Genomic DNA, 22,465 nt, shown 5'->3' with positions numbered 1-22,465 from the left:
CTATTGGGGATTGATATATCGCATCATCTAGACACGATATATCGATCCCCGAACGCGCTCCCGTCGACTCCGGAACTCTACCAGGGCGAACGGCGGTAGCAGAGTCGACGGGGAAGCTGCAGCCATCGATCCCGCACCGTGAGGACCCGAGGTAAGTTGAAGTAAGATACGTCGACTTCAGCTACGCTATTCCCATAGCTGAAGTTGCATATCTTACATCGACCCCTTTCCCTCCCCCCAGTGTAGACCAGCCCTTAGAACTAGACTAGAAGTTCTCAATTTGTGTCATATGTCAAGTGACCTTCAAATATTCTAGAGAAAACCCTACACTTTAAACACAAAATTTGGCAATTAAGTGAGGTGAGCACTGATTTAAAATATCTTGTTTTCAAAACCAAATGCTCCAATCAGATCCATATGGGCAGACTCTTGAGTCTGTGCAGAGTCTCACCAACTTCAACAGGGTTCTTCCACGTATATCTGATTGTGAGACTGAAGTCTAAATGTACCAGCAATGTTTAAATCCACTGTAATTCTGCTACAAAAACTTTAGCATACTCTGTTCATTTTTAAAAAATAAGCACAAAGTCCCTAGAGAACCATGGAAATCATTTTACTCTAAAGGTAAGTCAGTATCTACAGTTCATATGGAGGTGAATTACAGTGGAGAACAGGCAATTGCACTATACAATCTAAGAATACCCAATTGTTTTGAGACACCTCCTACCCACTCTGAAAAAAATAATTTAAGTATTTAATTTTCATTTGTTGAAAATAGTTGCCACCATACTATCTACACCCACATCTAACTCACAAACTGGATTTTAATAAGCAGGATCCACCAGAGGTCAGAAGTGGCCCTAAGCAGGAAATGTATGGGCATGCTCTGTTCATGTGGAAAAGTAATCTACTGTACATGAAAACACTAAATTTGACTGTCTCTTAGTTTGTGGTCTTGATAATACCGGTTTTGTTTTTAAGTCTTTTTCTGCTTAATCTAAACTGCTACTATTAAAAGACCTCTGAAAAGAAACTGGGGAACTTCTAAATTCATTTGTCCTATTTGCATTTACAGAGCATAATATTCCTATTAATATCAATGTAAATTTATTAACATTAACAATAGCCGGCTTTTATGCCAACTTTTTTTTTATTATTATTTTACTTTAAAGATATTAAAGCAAATCCAACTAGTTGCCATCCAACTTCATAGCCTTAGTCCAAAATATATATCAGGGTAAATAACCATGTCCCTCTCAACACATTACAGTAATAAAAGTGTCACTGCAACATCCAAGAAGGATCTCATGAATGTGACTGCACCTAGTTCTTCTTTACTGTGCACCTGAGATGGAGCGTGCCTGACTCTTCTCCTTATGTTACTAATTGTACACACTTGAAGTGTTTTAAAAGAACATTTCCTGCGTGCCTCCTGGTGAGAAGTAATGTATCAACAGGATGTTATTTTAAAGAGAGAAATAATTGCTAGGGAATTAATAACTTGAAGTTATGCAACAGTTCTGCAGCCAGTTGGAATCGTTAAACCATTACGTTATTTGCATCCTCATCTCTCAGTGGGGCTGAGATGGAGACGTGCAAGAAGCCAGTTTGAGTTCAGCATGTTCAGGAAGCAGAGGTAGTAGCAAGAAGCTTGAGACTGTAGATAATGTTTCTAAATGTTTTCTATCACAGTTATCTATTACAACATTGCCAAAAGCAATAATTTAAGGAAGAGGTGCTTGCTCTGAGACACTGCTGTTTTCTCTAAGAGCAGGAGAGATCTAACTACCTATTTTTATCCAGAACTGCTACAAAACCCCCAAATCTTCTTGCATGTCTTTATTTCGGTCGGCACGGATAAGTCACCCTGTGCCTCCTTCACTGAAAAACAGAAGTGATTTGAATGGGTTTTACTCTCCTTTCTGATCTCAGGGAATGTGCCACCTCCATGAAATATTGCCAGTTTGTAAAGCTCTTTGGGGAATATGGGAACGGGGACGCCTGTTTCTTTAGTGAATGCCTCAGAAGCATCATCCTCTCCTGCTGCTCCGGTGCGTGTTTAACGCTCACAGATCTACCCCCAAAGTGCTGCATTTCCCCACAGCCGCCGCGAGACATTTGTCGTCTAGAGAGTTTCTCCTCCAGGGCCGTCTGCAGAACGGCTGAAGCAGCAGCAGCAGCTGCGGCTTTTCCACCCAAGGGGAGAAAATCCCCAGTGCAGCCGCGCGGGCTGGGTGCGTGCCGCGGGCGCTGCAGTTTGCACGTGAGGGCGCTGCGGGATGCGGGGGGCTGAGGGCGCCGCTCGCTAGGAAGCGCCCAGACGCGGGCAGAGAAGGAAGGGGGGGCGAAGCCCCCAAATCCACGCCCCAGCGGTCCGCGGCAAGCGGCTCCCAGCTCCCGCAGGGGAGAGGCGGCTGCCCCGCCTGTGCTGACCACGAAGCCGCCTGCAGCACGGAGCAGCGGGTCGGGGGGCAGGTGGCGCCTGAGCAGGGAGACCCGGTGCGGCCAAGAGGAGCTGGCTCACTATGTGGCAGCGGGCGGGCCGGGCCCCTGTTTATGCGTGGCTCGTTATTTGGCAGCACCGGTCACTGACCTCCCCGGGCTCAGCCCCGGCGGCGGCGGCGGCTCCTCCATGGCGGCGGCGGCAGCAGCTGCTCAGCGACGTGTCTCATGAATGCACCGAGGTCGGCATGGCAGCAGCAGGCCCCTGTCTGCAGCCCGGCGCGGAGCAGCGTTGCGGGAGGGCTGGGAGGTGTTTCTACCCGGCTGCGGGGATCCGGCCGCGAAGAGCCGCCCGCGCGGCCGCCATCTTGCAAACAGTCTCAGGGGGCAGAAGCCGGGAGCAGCGCTACGGCGCGCGGCGAGGAACAAGAGAAACCACAGGCGCTCGCGCCTCCCCTGGCGAGAGAAGCGGCCGCGGAAAGGGGCGGGGCGGTGTTGGACCGGTCACTAGCCTCTCCCGCAGGGCCTCCTGCATCCCTAGGGCTGGGGGCACCCAGCGGGGTGAATATGATGATGTCATTGATAAATACGTTGTTGTTTGTTTTTACTGACCCACATTTGACTCCTAACCTCCCGCCTCGGGTCCCAGCTCGGGCAAGGGGGGCGAGGCGCGCAGGCTGCAGCTCTGGGGGACACGCTCAGCTCTGCTAGTTGCAAAAGACGTTTCTAGGTCTCCCCGTTACAGAGAAAAGCCCGAAACCTGAGATTGAAAAGCTAGAAATCACATAAAACGAACCCGGCCTTTGTTACTTTGGCTGAAAAAATTATGAGATTTTACAGTTTTAAGTTTTTTTTTTGGGGGGGGGGGTCTGACTTATTTTTAACACCAGTAGGGATGGTGATACTGAATTAATACCAAGGACGTAGTGCCAGCATACTTTCATCTCAGACCGACAATGGATGCTAGCAATATTAATTAAGCTCTTTCCCTATGCCTTGGGAGACAGGGATAGGAATCACTCAAGGAGTTGTCCAAGAACAAACACATGAAGTGACCCTGAAAACTGACTGTTCTAGTGGCCTTGGTGGAGACAGTGACATTGCTTTTTTAAACAGCTTTTGGCGGTCAGAGAAATTTACAGTAGGCTGGCTAAGCACATATGCACCTCAAGGACCACCTCCCACCAGGTTTGGCAGATGTTATGAGCCCCTCCCCACTTCTGTAGAAATCCCTGGTCCATAGAGGGTAGTCCAATGGATAGGATGGCAGAGGAGAAGAGGGAGGTGTATACTTTGACAAGTATGGAGCAATCACCTAATTCTCTCTCCTCAGTTGAGGGATTTTCTTGTGCACCGCCCATCAACAAAACTATCCTCTGCAGGCTCAACCCCTGGAATGGCTGTTGTGGATTTTCATTTTGGAAAGCTGGTCACTTTAAAGCCCACTGGAAAATTATCCACCCCTTTTGAACAAAAACCTGAAGTAGAACATATGATCCATTTGCAGCTATAGATGGAAGGAAAAATGCAATTTCCTGAACTGAAATTTAGCTAGAATACCTAGGTTAACACCCTTCACATTTAGAAAACCATGAGATGGTTCATCACTCTGGGTGGTCAAGCCTTAATTTTTACATTTAATTATAATGAAAGTAGAGCAGCGCCCCCTAGCACTGATTTAGAAAGAGTGCTACATATTGTATCACCATCTCCACTTCCGATACCAAGGAATAATATCTGTATGGTATATGTTATATTTCTTTGTAGGATGAAATACAAAAAATAAGGGATTAGAATCAGAGCCACTGTCTGTTTTATGCCAAGATCCTCCATGAAAGTAACCGTAGACCAGATGTGCAAATCTATTTACGATCCTATGAATATTGCACCAGACTCTACAGATTCTTAAAAAGAACAGGAGTACTTGTGGCACCTTAGAGGCTAAGAAATTTATTAGAGCATAAGCTTTTGTGGGCTACAGCCCACTTGTTCAGATGCATATAGAATGGAACATATATTGAGGACACACACACCATGAACAGGTGGGAGTTGTCTTACCAACTCTGAGAGGCCAATTAAATAAGAGGAAAAAAAAATTTGGAGTGATAATCAAGATAGCCCAGTACAGACAGTTTGATAAGAAGTGAGAATACTTACAGGGGAGATAGATTCAATGTTTGTAATGGCTCAGCCATTCCCAGTCCTTATTCAATCCTAAATTGATTGTATCTAGCAACAGAGGGTCCTGTGGCACCTTTGAGACTAACAGAAGTACTGGGAGCATAAGCTTTCGTGGGTAAGAACCTCACTTCTTCAGATGCAAGATGTCTTGCATCTGAAGAAGTGAGGTTCTTACCCACGAAAGCTTATGCTCCCAGTACTTCTGTTAGTCTCAAAGGTGCCACAGGACCCTCTGTTGCTTTTTACGGATTCAGACTAACACGGCTACCCCTCTGATGATTGTATCTAGTTTGCATATCAATTCCAGCTCAGCAGTCTCTCGATGGAGTCTGTTTTTGAAGTTTTTCTGTTGTAAAATAGCCACCCACAGGTCTGTCATTGAATGACCAGACAGGTTAAAGTGTTCTCCCACTGGTTTTTGAGTATTATGATTCCTGATGTCAGATTTGTGTCCATTAATTCTTTTGCGTAGAGACTGTCCAGTTTGTAAAATTATGACATGTTCCTGTGAGTCAGAGAAATATCTCAGCACATTTAAAATACTTGACCTGTTAAATCACAGTTAAACAGTATACTGTTTAACTAAGAATTTTTCTGTTGTATTAAAATTGATTTGGAACATTAATAATCCAGAAGATATTGTTAATATAAATGTATCAGCTTTGTTAAATAGCCAATGCCAAATGTCTGGAGCCAGATCAATGGATTTATGCAGACTTGCATTTATCATTATGATAGTTCACCATCAAGAGAGAATATTTCTGTGCACATTGTATCATTTTACTTCAGAAAGTACAGTTAACAAAAGCAGTACTGAAGTGAATGAGTGAAAGATTCTCTGGCTCAAATATGTAAATCTGGAAACAAAACAGTTTCAAAAGCCAGGTGTCTGTCATGTAACAACTCAAATTTATGTCATTAACAAAACCCAAAGCACTGAAAAGCAAAGAAATTGACATAAATCTGACCCTCTTTACTCAGTAAATGAGTACCTTATTTTTAGCCAGTATCTAGAAATGCATATACTCCAAATGGAAGTATGGGTCTCTCCCACATTACAGCTTGTGAAGCAAGCACTATTTTTTTAAAATGTACATTTGATTGCTGCAGATAGCAAGGACTAGATGTGACAAAAATTGTAGCTATATATAAACTGTTGGAATTTTTGTGAAGTGTATTGTGGTATCATTGTCTGATACCATCTCCTTGGGTATTTTTTGGTCAGGCAAAGATGTGGTTATGCTTAGCAGTCACTGTGGAAGTTTGAGTTTCTCAGCAAGCACCATAATAGTCTACTAGAATCATGCTGATTTTATTATCTAGTGTAAAAATTTCTGATGCCTTTTGCCATGGAGATGATATCCTGTTGTGATTATGCTTGTGGGAGGCCTGCAGAGGATATACTACTGCATCAGCTAAGTGGTCAAGCAAAGTGGGATCTCACACTCAACTTGAGTGATTATATTTCTCTGTTTGTCTGAGAGGGACATAGGGAACAGACAAAGCCCCTGGCACAGAGGAGAAGGGAGAAATGGGGATGCACACAGAGTCCCTTACATGAGGGAGGAGGTGGGGGTTCCAGAGAGTTGCTTAAATACAGGGGGATGGGAGGGTGGCCTAAAGGGAACTTAGTGTGTGTGGGGGGGGGGGGGGGGGGGGGGGGGGGGGAAGAAATGCAGGGAGCCTCTGGTGTGTGCAGTATTCTTGGTGGCCTCCACACGAAACAAGGTGTGACACCTTATATTGGATATTCTCTTTTAGCTCAAGTGGCAAGGGCATGGAGTTCCTTGAATTTTTTTCAACATACAGGTGGCCATCAAGTATATCTACACTCTGCCAGGATATGTGGCATAATTGGTGACCTAAAGATCAATGTAGCAATGAAATCTATACATAGGTTAGGCTTCACGTTTGATTTTTGTTTGCTTGCTTTTAAAAAATCAAGGGTTTACAGACCTGATAAGGAATAAGATTATATTAATGACTTTTTTCAATACAAATATTCTCTCCTTTTAATTCAAAATGTGCCCCCTGCTAGTTTGTGATTCCAGACACAACATTGTACTAATGTATGGAGGTCCTACAGGTAAAACTGACCAGTCTGGTTTCACTGTTGGTGCAGAAGGAAGTGCAAGAAGGAAACACAGCATAGAGAACAGTAAATGAGATTTTTAATCTCTCAATTTACTCAGTTAAGGTATTCTTTGCAGTATTGCCAACCTCAAGCATTCAAAAATCATGAGTTAGACCCCCCCCCCCCCCCCAAAATCATGATGGACTTAAAAATCAGGATTTAAAAAAAAACCCACACACACTAAATTTAAGGTTTATTTACCTTCTTGTTTGAGCTTTTAGGGTGCACTTACTTCATGTTTTCAACTTCTCTGCAACCATGAGGGATAGAAGCTTATCTTAACAAATCTCTTCATTCCAGGAATTGGGGCTTTAAGAAATACACCAAAATTGTTTGAATTTGAGATGAAATTGCAAGAGTTGGCAACACTGTCTTAGTAACAAAAGTAAGGACATAAGGTAGAAATTCAAATAGCTATTCTACAATTGAGTGCTCTTTTAAATCCTTTGTATTAAGGGCATATAGAGTCAGTTCTCCCCATTCTATCACAAACAGATAGGCCTACATGTCTATGGTTTTCTACTATCTAATAAAATACTATGTTATCCAGAAGTGTTTGCTTTATCTACAAATACTAATAAAGAAAGTTATTTTATATATATATATATATATATATATATATATATATAAAAAAATGTCCAGCAACTAGATGACTACAAGTAATGTCAAAGAATACCTTTATTAGACTTCTTCAGTTGAACATGGTCATAGGTTCAAACATTTATTTAATTTTCTGTGTCAGTTATTCATAGGAAGGTAAGACTTATACCTCAACCAAATGCACTTACCACAGACTAATGTCAGGCTTTATCTCATGAACATTTCATGTATGCATTGAAAAAACATTTTTTTTTCAGGAAAATAAGAGTGACCATGGGTTTAGTTATCTGTCTCAATTATTAGAGTCACAATAAATAAGTTTTTAAAAACTGGAAACAAAGTAAATTAAACAAAATCCTACCTTCATTAGGCACTAGAAAGCACTGAAGTGCAAAATCTAGTTAAGAATGCTGAAGAATGGATTTGCATATTTCCTTGGTCAGAGATTAAAACAGCTCTCCTGTGATCCAGTGGAGTAGTACAGGATATATGATACCTGTGTCTGAGAACTAGCAAGCCTCATCTGACAATATTGATCTGTTATACAGATCTTTGTCTTGTCCCAGAATCCAAACAGGAAACCAAGACAAATTTCCATGTGAAAACTTGTGAATTTTCCCATCTATGGAGATTTTTTCATAGTAGTTATAGTTCAATAATAGCATGACAGAGGATCTCTTTTTAAGAAATGAACCTTGATCCACAGCCTGGAATAATTATAATTTAATGTGTGAATCTCTGTGGGAAATTAAGGCATCATCTTGTATACACGTCTGCTCAATCAGCTGTTAGCCCTGTGATTCATTCACTGCAGCAGCCTGTCTAATAGCTGCTAGACCTTGCTCAGCTGCAGCGTTCAACAGCTGTGCTATAATAGGAGCCAGTCAACTTGACATTTCTGTCTAAACACTGGCAGCTCACATTCTGCATGTCAGATCATGCTGGTCTTTGGTGCCATTAAGTCATCTCTATTATAGGAGCATTTGTTAGTAATAGTAACATGAGGTCAGAAACATTCTTAGGATGATTGCCCTGCCACTTCAACTGGATAAGGTATTCTTCTCTACTTCCTGTACTAAATAGTGATTGTACAGGGTTGCTGATGCCATTAATATGCTTGCATGACCCACGTAGGAGGCGCATGAATTTTGGTGGTGGGTGAAGTGGCGTGATCTTAATGGGCAAAACCCTGGCCCTGGGCCTGTTGCCTGTACAGTAAAACATTGCTAGCTATTCTGCTCTGGGTATCATCCTGCCATGGCAGGATAGGATTCCACACATAGGACCAAGTTCATTGCACTGTTTTTCGCTCCATTTTGCAGCTGCAGTGATTGCCTGTTTACACATCCTCTGGATCTCAGCATTAGAGCTTATTGAATTTTGGCCTACCCTGCCCCTTTATCTACTGAAAACACATCTTTTGTAGGCATGGCCTATATCTAGTCGTGTTGAATGTGTACCTGATTACACAGTTCTGTGAACACAAATGCAGGATTCTCTCTGACATCCTACATGGTCTCCTGCAGTCTAAACACCTGGGATTATCTGAACCCTCCCTTTTTCCAGGTCTCCAGATGGTTACAAAGAACCTTCAGAATGCGAACCATGTGTAACCAGTGCAGTGCTATCTAGTTGAGCACGCTCCAAAAGAGTTGTGAACAGTCCCTATTCATCTCAATGGAGTGTTGATTATGAAGCATAACAGCTGTGATTTAGATACAGCCTTGTTAACTGTTTCACAGATGATCAGAGCAAGCCAGAAAGGAGAGGGAGGGTCATATTGTGAAGATCAGAATCTGTTGTGTGACATCTCCATTTTTACATCTCATGTGATTAGAAAGTGGACCTTGGTTTGAATATGCAACTTTATTTTTTTGCACAAAGCTTGTGAAAGTACCACTACTTTCCCTCCATCAACCCATTTGACCTCACCTATTTAAGAAATGGAACCTAAATCAGAGAGTGCATCCAGGGATGATAAACAAAAAGTGGACAGGTGTGAGAAGTATGAGGATGCAACACTGAATGCCATATATGGTTTGTATTCAGCCATAAATAATTTTTAAAAAGGGAAAATTTTGTTCAAGTTTTGCTAACCAAGATACCTCCACTATAGTTGTTCATTGTTGTAGAATGAGTGTTGGAATTTGGAAATGAAATTTAGTTCTTGGATTATCTCATTGAAATTATCTTATAAATAAAAAGAACAGCTTTAAATAGCTATTAATCTCCAAACAAATAAAAAACAGACATGGAAATAGTTCTAGCTGAGGGGTAAATCTGATCATTTGAAAAGAATTGAATGAATAAGCTATAAGTGGCTGAAAAATCTCACATTGGCACACGCTCAGTAGACCTCTGCTATCATGTCCATGTATATGAAATCCATATGAAAGTTCATCTCACTCCAAGGTTGTTTTATTTGGTGTTCTGTAGTCACTCTTAGACATAAAAGAGAAGAATAGCAGGCCAAGGATGAACTTCACTCCTCCAGGTGTGTAAGAGATACTCAGCATAATTTGGGACACAGCACTGCCAGCTAAAGGGTGTTGAATCCTTATGCTGAGGTTTGCAGGAGAAAGTTACAGAGGTGCTTTGATAAGTATTTGGCAGACATCACAATGCAGACTCCTAAAAGTCTGTCACGCTTATGAGCTAATTGTACATTATGTAGAAGCGAGTGGAAAATAATCCGAATAAGGTCCCCAACGTTATTGTTCATCTTATGGTTCTACAATTAAGATGGTCTACTGTAGCTCTGCTATATGTAATGTTTGTATTCCTGTCTGACAAGGTTTTCTTTGACACAAAAACCAAAGGTTTTTTAAGCTGATATTAATGAGCATTGTTAAATTTTGATATTAAAATACTATATAGCCTGAGCCTAGCTTTCATAGCTATATTCTACAGTTATTGCTAGAAAGTGAAATACTTTTGATGTTCAGTCCCTTAAATGGTGGATAGCACAAACATGTTTGGGAGGATTTTACTAAATTATGTCTGATGCTAAACAGTTTTTTTTTTTTTAAATTAAAAAGCAAGTGGCTACTTTTAACTTTGTTACTCTATGAATGTGTGTCAATGCTACACTGATATGATTGGTAATCACAGATCCAAATATACAGGCTACAGATGGAAGTTTTGAAAGTTAATTTAGTATGTGTGAAAGGTACTGGTTTGCCAATCAACCTATGGCATCATGTAGGGGAGTTAGTGATGAGGCTTGAGGAGCTGCCACAATGCAGATCCTTCTTTCATTCCTGGAAGATGCAGTGGGGTCTTTGAATAGCATCTCTACAATTAGGATTGCCAACATTGTATATCAAAAACAAGGGACTGGTTTTGTAGCACCTTGCCCCACCCTTCTTCCTGAGGATTATTAATAATTAACAATTAGTACTCACCTACATTCGCCAGGGGTATTTCTTGCTGCTTTTTGCAGCAATCAGCAACTCCCGATCTTGTTGTACAGCAGGGGTCAGCAACGTTTGGCATGCGGCTCGCCAGGGTAAGCACCCTGGCGGGCCGGGCCAGTTTATTTACCTTATTTCAAAAGTAATACTTAATGTCAGTTTTTGCATTAAAATATAGTGGTAGACTTGTACAAATTTATAGAGTACCCTCCATACTGAGATATTTCATAGCACTTTCAAGTTATATACTAACTACATTATAGAAGGATCTTCTAATTGATCAGTGAAATGCAGCTACTGTGGGAATGAACCACAGCAGCTGTTTAAAAGCACACAGCCCCATACAGATATAAATATGATAAATGCATAGTGTAAAATAACAGTAGTGTAATAACTAATGTAAGATTCTGCTCTTGGTTACCATGGTCTAAATCTGGAGTAACTCCAGCTAAAGACACTGTTAGGGTTATTCCAGATTAACAGCATTGTAACAGAACAGGGGTTCTCAAACTGGGGGTCAGGACCCCTCAGGGGGTTGTGAGGTTATTACATGGGAGGTTACAAGCTGTCAGCCTCCACCCCAAACCCTACTTTGCCTCCAGCATTTATAATGGTGTTAAATTAAAAAACACTGTTTAGTATAAGGGAGAAGTCACACTCAGGCTTGCTACGTGAAGGGGTCACCAGTACAAGAGTTTGAGAACCACTGCAGTAGAATTTGCCATTTCTTTCACATTAGGATTTATTTCAGAATTGACCACATGCAGAGGTTGCATGAAAAACTGTTTACAAAAGTATTAGAATAACTTTATAGGAGAATCTATTTCCCTTACTTTCAATAATCAATTATTCTATACCATCTTACATTATACCAACTCAAGCATGTTTTACAGCTGACCTGTACTATACGGATTTATTTTTTGGAAAACTTATACTATATTGTTAACTCTGGATGTAGTCCACAGTATTTTGAGAAGTTCATTCAGGCAAATTGTAATTGTATTTTGTTTGGGTTTTTTTTACTTATTGTAGTAACTATTTTTCTTATTGTTTGGACTTTAAATATCGGGGACTTAATGAAAGTGAAGACATTGTATTTGGTCTGTTGTAGATCATGGAAATAAATAGTGATTACACTGCCCCCTGCTTACTTGTACAGGGTCAAGTACTGGAATTCTTACTCAGTCAAATCACTTGTAAAACCAGTGTGAGTTTCACCTGAATCAGCGACATGACATCCCCTACTCAGCACATTGAGCAAAGGTTCAATCAAGCTTTAAGTGATTTATCTGATATGTTGTAACCAAGCTACCAGCTGCATTTTAGAGGAAATAATAAGTGTGTGTGGTGGGAGTATTCGGGAAGTGGTTTTAATCTATTTAATCTACATATGTTTGCAAAGTAACATTTAGTGCCACATTTACTACAGTCATCCTAAATACACTGTTCAGATATGACAGTCTGCCCACCAGGGTGGCCCAAGTAAGAAGATTCTACTGTATATGGATTTACTTGGGGTAGCTGTGTCACATGGTCTGTTGAAAGGGAAGTTTTGCCTTCCTCATCACTTGTCTATAGTAGGTAAGGGCAGAGCAATCAGATTATCCTCTGATGCAATCCTACAAGCATGAGTCTCCTAGAAAGCTTAAACTGGAGGTGTCACAATTATAGCTTGCTAAACTATCTTAACAGAGTCAGATTTTCCTGTGGTCAATAAGGTTAGATAAGTCATTATTTGTTTTAAAGTTTTCCACTTTGGAAGCAACAACTAAAAACAAAAAACATTAGGGTGTTGTGTCTATGTCCTACTTGATCAGAGACTTTTTATTCCTCAGCTCAGCAACTAAAATTACGCTCAAGTTGTCTGCCTGCAGTTTTTTGGAGCTGAAAAAGACATATTTGCATTTACAAATGTATATTTTCACATGCAAATCAGCAGTTAGACATGTAATGACCTGACTAATATGTGCAAATACACATTTATATGCAAATCTGAGGATTCAGTGTGCAAACAGTTGTTTACACATTTGTGGGCACAATGTTAGAGGCTGCTTTTGAAAATGTGCCCCTTTGCATGTATAAATAGTCAGAAAATAAACTATTTAAATATGTGAGGTCTATGATAACCATCTTAAAGAATCAGTGTGGTAAGCTGTTTAAAAAAAATAATTTGGCTGTTCTGTTTTCTGACTTGTCTCTTTTTAGCAAGGTTTTTTAATATGAAATACTTTGGTTCACATCTTTTTGCATGCATGCGTGTGTGTGTATGTATCTGAGAAGGATTGATGTAGAATAAAATACAGGGAGGAAGTCAATAAATGTTTAAATAGAAATAAACACAGCAGGGCTTTAACCCAACAGGACAAAGTCAGATGTAACTTTGGTAAACTGAGTGAAAGCAAACAATATGCATTTTAATATGGCTAAATATAAACAGGCATCTAGGAACGAAGACCGTAGGCCATACTTACATGATGGGGGACTCTATCCTGCGAAGCAGTAACTGAAAAAGATTGGGGGGGTTCAGTGGATAAACAACTGAACATGAGCTCCCAGTGTGATGCTGTGGCCAAAAGAGTAAATGCAATCCTGGGATGCATAAACAGGTGAATCTCAAGTAGGACTAGAGAGGTTATTTGACCTCTATATTTGGCACTGGCGTGACCTTTGCTGGAATACTGTGTCCAGTTCTGATGCTCACAATTCAAGAAGGTTGTTGATAAATTGGAGAGTTCAGAGAAGAGCCATGAGAATGATAAGAAGATTAGAAAACATGGCTTATAGTGATAAGCTAAATAGATGGAGCTCCTTAATTCTAACCAAGAGAAAGTTAAGTGGTGACTTGATAAGTCTATACAGGGAACAACTATTTAATAATGGGTTCCTCAATCTAGCATAGATAGATAACAATCCAAAAGCTGGAAGTGGAAGCTAGACAAATTCAGACTGGAAATGTATATTTTTACCAGTGGGAGTAATTAATTAGAACAATTTATCAAAGTTCATGGTGAATTCTCCATCACTGACAATTTTTAAATCAAGGTTGGGTGTTTTTTCTAAGATCTGCTCTAGGAATTATTTTGGGGAAGTCTCTGACCTGTGTTTCCAGCAGGTCAGACCAGATTTTGATGGTGTCTACTCCACATAGGTGTAAAAGGGGTTAATCCTGGGTGTGAGCAGTGGAGGTGAGTCCTTAAGCAGTTTACAGAGGCTGCATTGGATGCAGCCAATCAGGGAAGAGCTGCTGGAAGCAACCAATATCAGGGCCCAGCAGCTAAGAAGTTGCTGGGGCAGAGGCACAAGGATTCAGGACTGTGTCTCTTGCAAGCGGAGAGTCCTGTGGCACTGTGGACAGAGCAGTTGCTGGCAGGGACTAGAGGAGTGAGAGGGAGTTCCTGGCTGGCTGCTAGGACAGACATGTTGAGGCCCTGAGCTAATGGTGAAGAAGCTGCTGGGGCCAGAGGGAAGTGGCTGGGGAAACATACTGAGAAGTTGGAGAGAATGCAGCACATGGCTGCCATCCACAGGGTCCCTGGCCTGGGACCTGGAGAAGTGGGTGGGACTGGGTCCCCCCAAATTGCCACCGGGGAGGCAATACTAAACCCCTGAAGGGGGGAGGGACACAGATGGTGACACAGCCAGAGGGCTGAGTTGTGAAGCGGGTGCTACTGTTCCTGAGGCAGTGAGAGGGGTTTCAGGCAGATGCAGTGATGGTGTGTAAACCAGAAGGAGGGGGTGGCCTTGAGCTAATCCCCAGAGTGACCAGGAGGAGGTGCCAGTCTGGCAGTGAGTGATGCGCCCTGTGACACACATGATCACAATGGTCCCTCCTGGCCTTGGAATCTATTAATCTGAGCATAAATGGTGGTGTGTCACATTGGTGAGTTGCAAACGAGGGGATATATCACATACACAGGAAAAAAGACTGAAGTTTAGTTAAAAAACAAGCCAAGGAACAGGAGGGTTCAACTAAGGTTAAGATAAAACAGAACCTGCCTTGAGTCATGTTTTAGGCTGGTCTACATAGAAACTTGCACTGATTTAACGGCATGGGTTTGCTAACATCAATTTAGTTATTTTGGTGCCATTCTGTGTGGGTACTTATTGTGGAATAAAAGTGGTCAGCTAAATCAACTTTAGCTGCTTTTCTTCTACTCAGTTCCAGTCCCTACTCCAATTTAAGTATTATACAAAGTGGAGCAGCTTCAACAGGTGAGACTCAGAGACCTACTCCTAATATGTTATAGCTAGGAGATCTGGATTCAAGTCCTTGCTGCATGTCAGGCAGAGTGGGGATTTTTACCTTGTTTCCCACATTCTGGGTGAGTGCTCTAACTATTGGGCTATAGCACATCAGGGGAGCAGCACCACCACCCCCTCCTCAGCTTTTCTTAACAGAGGGCTGACCTGGCTTAGACATCTAACTCCAGGAGAGGATTCATGCTGTGAATCCTGAGTGGAGACAGGTGACTAACTCCCTTTGAGGGACAGGGTTTAGGCCACACCCCTCTCATTGACATTTCCTACTGGCTAGCTTATGCAGTTTACCACTCAGCTTGCTGGCTTCTGCGAATTTTTTTGTTTTTTTTTTAGTATCTAACTTTCTGCATGCATTGTATAGGAAGACTGGGGGCTATGAATTCCACTAGGTGGCAGGGCACCTAAAAGTTAAGTGCTGCAATGCTGAGCATTGTAATGCTTAAGTTCCCCTTGTAATCTAGCCCTAGAGCTTTTACCTGCATAGCTGTATTGGCATGGGTGGCAGGTACCGGAGGCTGTGCCTCCACAAAACAGCCAGGCATGGCCCTACCCATGCTCTGCCCCCAGATCCTCTGCTTCCATTCTACAGCCTGGCTCCAGGGGCTGCGCCACCCACCCTCCCAGTGTTCTGGGGCTTGGTGGGCTATGGCTGTCTTATTGGAAAACCCAGGCGGTGCAAGCCCACCCACATCTAAAGGCCCCTCCCCTAACCTAGTAGGAGGGACCACTGGACCCAGGGACCAAATGAGTATGGGGGACAACAAATGGGGAAAAAAGGGGGGACTGAGGTGAAGGTCATAGGTTCAAAACAAGGGTACCTGATGGTGACACCGAGCAGAGAACCCTGGACAGCGCCCACTGCTCCTCAAAGGTGTTGAGGCAGCCAGTGGATGCTGCCTAGTGGAACTCTGCCTGGATGCGTGAAACTAGGTAGGAACAGAAATAGGCCCCACAGTTGCAGAGCACCCTCTCGTCCAGCATCCTCCTCCTGGTAGTGTAGATGGAGAGAGTTTGGCCAAGGCCAGGAGGAGGAGGTTGACAAGGAGGTCTCGCTACTTCGTGGGGCCATGGATGGGGTGTGCAAAATGGAACAGGTGCGGGAAAGAGTGCAGCCAGAACCTGAGGTTATGGAGGAGCTGGAATAGGGGCTGCTACCTGGCACATTCAAAGTAGGCATGCACCAGGTTCTCCCTCATGCCGCAAAGAGGGGCAGGCCTCAGGTGTAGGTGTGAACCGCGCCAGGTACACGCCTGTGCTCACAGCTCCGTGAAGGAGGCACCAACCAATGTCCCCGGTGGGCCGTGGGACCAAGCTGGAATAAAGGCTGGCCCACTGGGGCTCCTCACCCTCTTTAGGTGGAAGATAGTCCCGTCATTTGGGGTCGGGGCGGGATGCAAGGGTGAGGAAATGCTGTGTGTGGAGCACGAGCATGTATAGTTGGTCTCTAGGTGTGGTTTGGAACCGGACCAGCTTGGGATGTGGGAACAGGAAGGCTGGGAGGGCGCTCACAGAACAGGGGCTGAATAAAAATGTCCAGAGGGCCCAGGGTAAGGGGTGGGCAGGGAGCACCCTCTCACGGGGCTTGCTGCAGGAAGACAAGAGAAATGGGTAACAAGGCAGCCTCCACCTCCTGGAGTATACACAGGGGGGTTGGAAGGGTGGAGAGCCCCATGCGCCACCCTCCCTCCTGGGGCTAGCCTGGAGTGGGGGCTGGTGGCTGCAGTGGGGCCTCAGACAGAAGTGGCGGGGCTGGGGGCTAGCCTCCCCCAGCCAGCGGTTCAAGTGCCACCCATGTGTATTGGCAAAAAGATCACACCTCTAAGTGAGATAGCTATGCCAGCAACACTTTCTAGTGTAGCTCTGCCCTTAGTTAACCTGTCAATTTTTTCCCCCACTTACCTGAGGTGCAAGTTGACAAATGTATTCTGACCAGTAAAATAGGACCCACGGCCTCAGCGCTGTAAATTTCAATAGCTGAAAACTTACATGTTTACTAAGTATAATGGATTCTTTGCTGAATGGGCTGCATATTTTTGTAGAATTTTTGCATCCTTTGCTGATCCAGCTGCATATTCTATTTGCCAAAAAGATCATCATCAACAGTACTCAAATTCCACTGCTATAAACAAAAGGCTGTCCACTTTTTCACTAGTGACCCTGTTTTCTTAAGGTTCATATTGGTTGTTTTTTTTAAAAAAGGTGCTAAATATGGTTGTTGAAAGCAAAGAAGTTTTTGAAAACTTATATAGTGGGCTCTCTGTGTGGGCAAAAGGCAGCAACATTTTTCAGAGCTGGGTATCTGAAGGAAGGCAAGGGGTCTGTTTTTCAAAGATTCGGAGCATACAGCTCCCCCATGGATTTCAATGGGAATTACAGGTGCTCAACATCTGAATGTCATGGCACTTAAGGTATCTAAATATGTATTTATTCTGAAAATTTAGAGCCAAGCCTTTAAACAAGTTTGCAGAACTGAACAGCTGTAGGCTCAGCAAGGTCTTGTGTGGAAATCCCTGCAAGTTTACAGAGGGTGATATCACAGCATCTAGTGATGTTCTGGACCAACACATTTCTGATGCAGGCCACCTAGCTCCTGAGCTGCAGAGCTCTGCCCCCAGTGTACTTGCAGAGGGGCTTTTGAAGGATCACGCTGCATCAGCCCTTTGTCCCAGTGGGGTTGCACCTTCCCCAAAAAGTAACAAATGGAAGAAAGGGGACGTTGAGTGTAATGAATATAAATCAGAAGTTAGGAATTGTAGAAAATTCATAAGGGAAGCAATAGGACACAAGTCTGTGGCCAGCAGACTTAAGAATCCCGACAATGGTATGGTCCATCTAGTAATGGAATTGGTAAAATTATCAATCATAATGCAGAAAAGGCAGAAGTATTAAATGTATTTGTTTTGTATTTGGGGAAGTTATATAGCCTCCTCATTTGGTGATAACTCTTTCCATTCTCCTAGTATCCCTGGAGAATGTTGAACAGAAGCTAATAATGATCGACATTTTTAAATCAGCAGGTTGAGATAAAACTCTTGGATACAAGTTAAGAGCTGGTTGAGGCACTTGCTGGACAGCTAATATTGATTTTTCAATAAGTCTTGGAGCACTGGAGAAGACTGGAGGAAAGCTAATGTTGTGCCAATTTTTAAAGAGGGTAAACAGGATGACCCTGGTAATTATAGTCCTATCAGCCTGACCAGATAATGGAGAGGCTGAAGCAGGACTTGATTCATAAAGAATTAAAGGGGGGGTAACAGAATTAATACAAATTACCATGGGTTTATAGAAAATAGCTCCTCTAATTGGAGATCTTTTTTCAATGAGGTTATAAATTTGGTTGATAAAGGTAATTGAAATTGACATAATATTTGTACTTCTGTAAGGCATTTGACTTGGTACCACACAACATTTTGATTAAAAAACTAGAATATAAAATGAAAATGTGTGCCATGAAGTGGGTTAAAAACCTAGCTTAAGAGAGGTCTCAAAATGTAATTGTAAATGGAAATAGTCACTGAGCAGTTATGTTTCCAGTGGGGTCCTGCAGGGATCAGTCCTTAGCCCTATGCTATGCAACATTGTTAATTATTTCAAAGAATACAAAAATTACTGACAAAGTTTGCATATGAGTGATAGGTGGTGATCACTGTCGCCTAGTGCTTAGGACACTAGATCTCTACTCACCCCACCTACAATGTCTCTGACTGGCCACTGTCCTCACACATGGTGGTTTGCCTTTTGGCAAGTGTTGACTTGATGCTCCAGTCAGGTCACCAATTAGCCTTATCCCTCTCCAGGATAATATAGGCCCAAGGAAGATATTCTGCTGTACTACTGTGTCCAGTTCTGGAGCTCACAATTCAAAAAAGGATGTTGATAAATTGAAGAGGGTTCAGAAAAGCACCACAAAAATTAAAGGATTGGAAAACCATGCTGTATAGTGATAGATTGAGCTCTTTGAATCTATTGCTTAACAAAGAGTTAAGGGGTGACTTGATTACAGACTATAAGTATGTACATGGGAAACATATTTGATAATGGGGCTCTTCAGTCTAATGGATAAAGGTATAACATGATTCAATGGCTGGAAGTGGAAACTAGACAAATTCAGACTAGATAGAAGGCATAGAATAGGGTTGGAAGAGACCTCAGGAGGTCATCTAGTCCAACCCCCTGCTCAAAGCAGGACCAACCCCAACTAAATCATCCCAACCAGGGCTTTGTCAAGATGGGCCTTAAAAACCTCTAAGGATGAAGATTCCACCACCTCCCTAGGTAATCCATCCCAGTGCTTCACCACTCTCCTAGTGAAATAGAATTTCCTGATATCCAACCTAGATCTCCCGCACTGCAACTTGAGACCATTGCTCCTTGTTCTGTCATCTGCCACCACCGAGAACAGCCTAGCTCCATCCTCTTTGGAACCCCCACCCCCTTTCAGGTAGTTGAAGGCTGCTATCAAATCCCCCCCCCCTCTTCTCCAGATTAAATAACCCCAGTTCCCTCAGCCTCTCCTCTTAAATCACGTGCTCCAGCCCCCTAATTGTTTTCATTGCCCTCTGCTGGACTCTCCAATTTGTCCACATCCTTTCTGTAGCGAGGGGCCCAAAACTGGATGCAATACTCCATATGTAGCCTCACCAGTACCGAATAGAGGGGAATAATCACTTCACTTCACTTGATCTGCTGGCAGTGCTCCTACTAATGCAGCCCAATATGCCTTTAGCCTTCTTGGTAAGAAGAGCACACTGTTGACTCATATCCAGCTTCTTGCCCACTGTAATCCCCAAGTCCTTTTCTGCAGAACTGCCTTTAGCCAGTTGGTCCCAAGCCTGTAGCAGTGCATTGGATTCTTCCATCTTAAGTGCAGGACTCTGCACTTGTCTTTGTTGAATTTCATCTGATTTCTTTTGGCCCAATCCTCCAAGTTGTCTAGGTCACTCTGGACCCTATCCCTACCCTTCAGTGTATCTACCTCTCCCCCCAGCTTAGTGTCATCTGAAAACTTGCTGAGGGTGCAATCCATCTCATCATCCAGATCATTAATGAAGATGTTGAACAAAACCAGCCCCAGGACAGACTGCTGGGGCACTCTGCTTGATACTGGATGCCAACTAGACACTGGGCTGTTGATCATTACCCGTTGAACCTGATGATCTAGCCAGCTTTCTATCTACCTTATAGTCCATTCATCCAGCCCATACTATAACTTGCTGGCAAGAATACTGTGGGAGACTAGCAAAGCTTTCGATACAAAGTCAAGATATATCACATTCACTGCTTTCCCCATATCCACAGAGCCAGTTATATCATCATAGAAGGCAATTGGGTTGGTCAGGCATGACTTGCCCTTGGTGAATCCATGTTAACTGTTTCTGATCATCTTCCTCTCCTCCAAATGCTTCAAAATGGATTTCTTGAGGACCTGCTCCATAATTTTTCCAGGGACTGAGATGAGGCTGACTGGTCTATAGTTTCCTGGATTCTCCTCCTTCCTTTTTTTAAAGGATGGGCACTAGATTTGCCTTTTTCCAATCATCCAGGACCTCCCCTGATCACCATGAGTTTTCAAAGATAATGGCCAATAGTTCTGCAATCACATCAGCCAACTCCCTCAGCACCCTCAAATGCATTAGATCCGGACCCATGGACTGGTGCATGTTCAGTTTTTCTAAATAGACCTTAACCTGTTCTTTCACCACTGACGGCTGCTCACCACCTCCCCATATTGTGCTGCCCAGTGCAGCAGTCTGGGAATCAGACCTTGTCTGTGAAGACCCAGGCAAAAAAAGCAATGGAAAAAAAGCACACTTTAACAGTGAGTGTAATTAACCATTAGAATATTCATCAAGAGTTGTGGTGGAATCTCCATCACTGACAATTTTTAAAATCAAAATTGGATATTTTTCTAAAAATTCTCCAGCCTGTGTTCTCTAGGAGGCCAGACAGGATGAATATTATGGTCCCTTCTGGCACTGGAATCTATGAATACTAGAAGAGGAGAGTGCACAGTCTATAGTTACTTTAGAATGTATCATTACTGATGATGGGCTAGACTTTGCCATAGGATGGCGTGGAGTAATCTTCTACCCCTCCACGAGAGGCTGGGAGTGATGGTGTCTCAAGGAAGCCCATACCTTCCCTCAGCTGTCTGGTATCTATGGGGGAAGTGTACAAGCTACACCATCCTTTGGTAAGTTGTAACATGCTCCCCTGGGCTTGCCTGGCTGGCTCAATAGGCTGGAGCAGGTGTATATGATGTCAAGGCCCTACTCCTGCCCTATCTTATTTGGGGCAATTTGTGCCCCAAGGGGCACCAGGAGAAATCAGTCTCTGCAAAGGTCTCTAGCATTTGTAAGGGGTGTGCAGGGAGGGAAAACTCCTCATGCTTTCCCCCTACCTTCCTGTGCAGCCAAGCTAGAGCCAAGGACAGTTTGGCCCCACTACAATATTTTAGCAGAAATAACTTTAGCAGATGTGCTTATGTGAAAATAGAGTCCAACAAGAGTTCATTACTTCAAACAATTTTAGTGAGAACCCAAGAAAGACACCATTGTAACCTCATCTACTGAAATTCAAGATAGCAAGAAGCTGGCAAGATGGGACATTTACTGAATCAATGATAAACAGATAATGAAAGATTATGGCTCTAGAAATCAGTTGGCCAATTTAAAAGAATTCAGAATAGTGCAGTAGAAAAGTGAGTCTAAAAGTAGGATTCAGAGTAGCAGCCGTGTTAGTCTACTTTTAGACTAAAAGAACAGGAGTACTTGTGGCACCTTAGAGACTAACAAATTTATTTGTTAGTCTCTAAGGTGCCACAAGTACTCCTGTTCTTTTAGTCTAAAAGTAGTTTATAGAACAGGGGATTACCAATGTGCACTGTTGAAAACAACATCAGCCTTTGTACAAAGTCATTGTCAGGCTGTTTCCAGGAAAACTATAATAATGAAGTAAACACTTTACTCACAAAACAGAGTTTTAAGTGCTTTTATAAACAGAACAATTACAGGCTCTTGTGACACTCAATTTCTGAAAATGGACCCTTAAAAAGGAAAGAAGGGTAACCGTCACATAAGCACCACTGTATTCACATCCTACACATTCAGTATTGCCAACTTCAAGAGATCTAAAAAATACAATCTTTTTTAAAAATCTCATGATTTTTGGTCAGTCTCTTGATTTCTGAATTCCCCCTGCCCATCCCCCAGGTATGCACATGTGACAATTTAGTGTTGCCCACTCTGCCATATGTACTGGATAAGGTGACTTTAGCCCTTGATGCAAAAGCTCACCCCCACATTCACCCCTCTCCTGTCCAGCAATTAATCCTGTCCTCCAGTCCCCCACCCCCCATCAGTACTGTCCCCACCCAATCCCCTCTCAATTCAGATCCCCCTCAGTTCAGTCCCCCAGCCTCCACCACCCCATCAGC

General features: G+C 42.9%; 1 protein-coding gene across 23 annotated transcripts in view; it reads right to left on the bottom strand.

The window, feature by feature from the left end:
* The window catches only part of MAP3K4 (mitogen-activated protein kinase kinase kinase 4), a 135,810-nt gene extending 127,629 nt beyond the window's left edge, over positions 1-8,181 (bottom strand). For 7 of the 23 annotated variants that reach the window (XR_010600127.1, XR_010600132.1, XR_006172375.2 and 4 more), the window contains exon 1: positions 2,594-2,883. Coding sequence is in view for 11 of the 23 variants with exons in the window: in XM_024101660.3 (XP_023957428.2) it covers positions 2,594-2,634 (41 nt within the window). In the remaining 12 variants the exon portion in view is untranslated. Of the gene's footprint in view, positions 1-2,593; positions 2,908-6,958; positions 7,067-7,718 lie in introns of those variants that run through there. The other 16 variants (XM_008163982.4, XM_008163985.4, XM_008163983.4 and 13 more) reach the window with 7 other exon arrangements.
* Between the last annotated feature and the right edge of the window lie 14,284 nt (positions 8,182-22,465).

Source organism: Chrysemys picta, chromosome 3, assembly GCF_011386835.1.
Source record: "Chrysemys picta bellii isolate R12L10 chromosome 3, ASM1138683v2, whole genome shotgun sequence".
NCBI lineage: Eukaryota > Metazoa > Chordata > Testudines > Emydidae > Chrysemys > Chrysemys picta.
The sequence above is the reverse complement of the archived record's forward strand: the minus strand, read 5'-3'. Positions and strand labels throughout refer to the sequence as shown.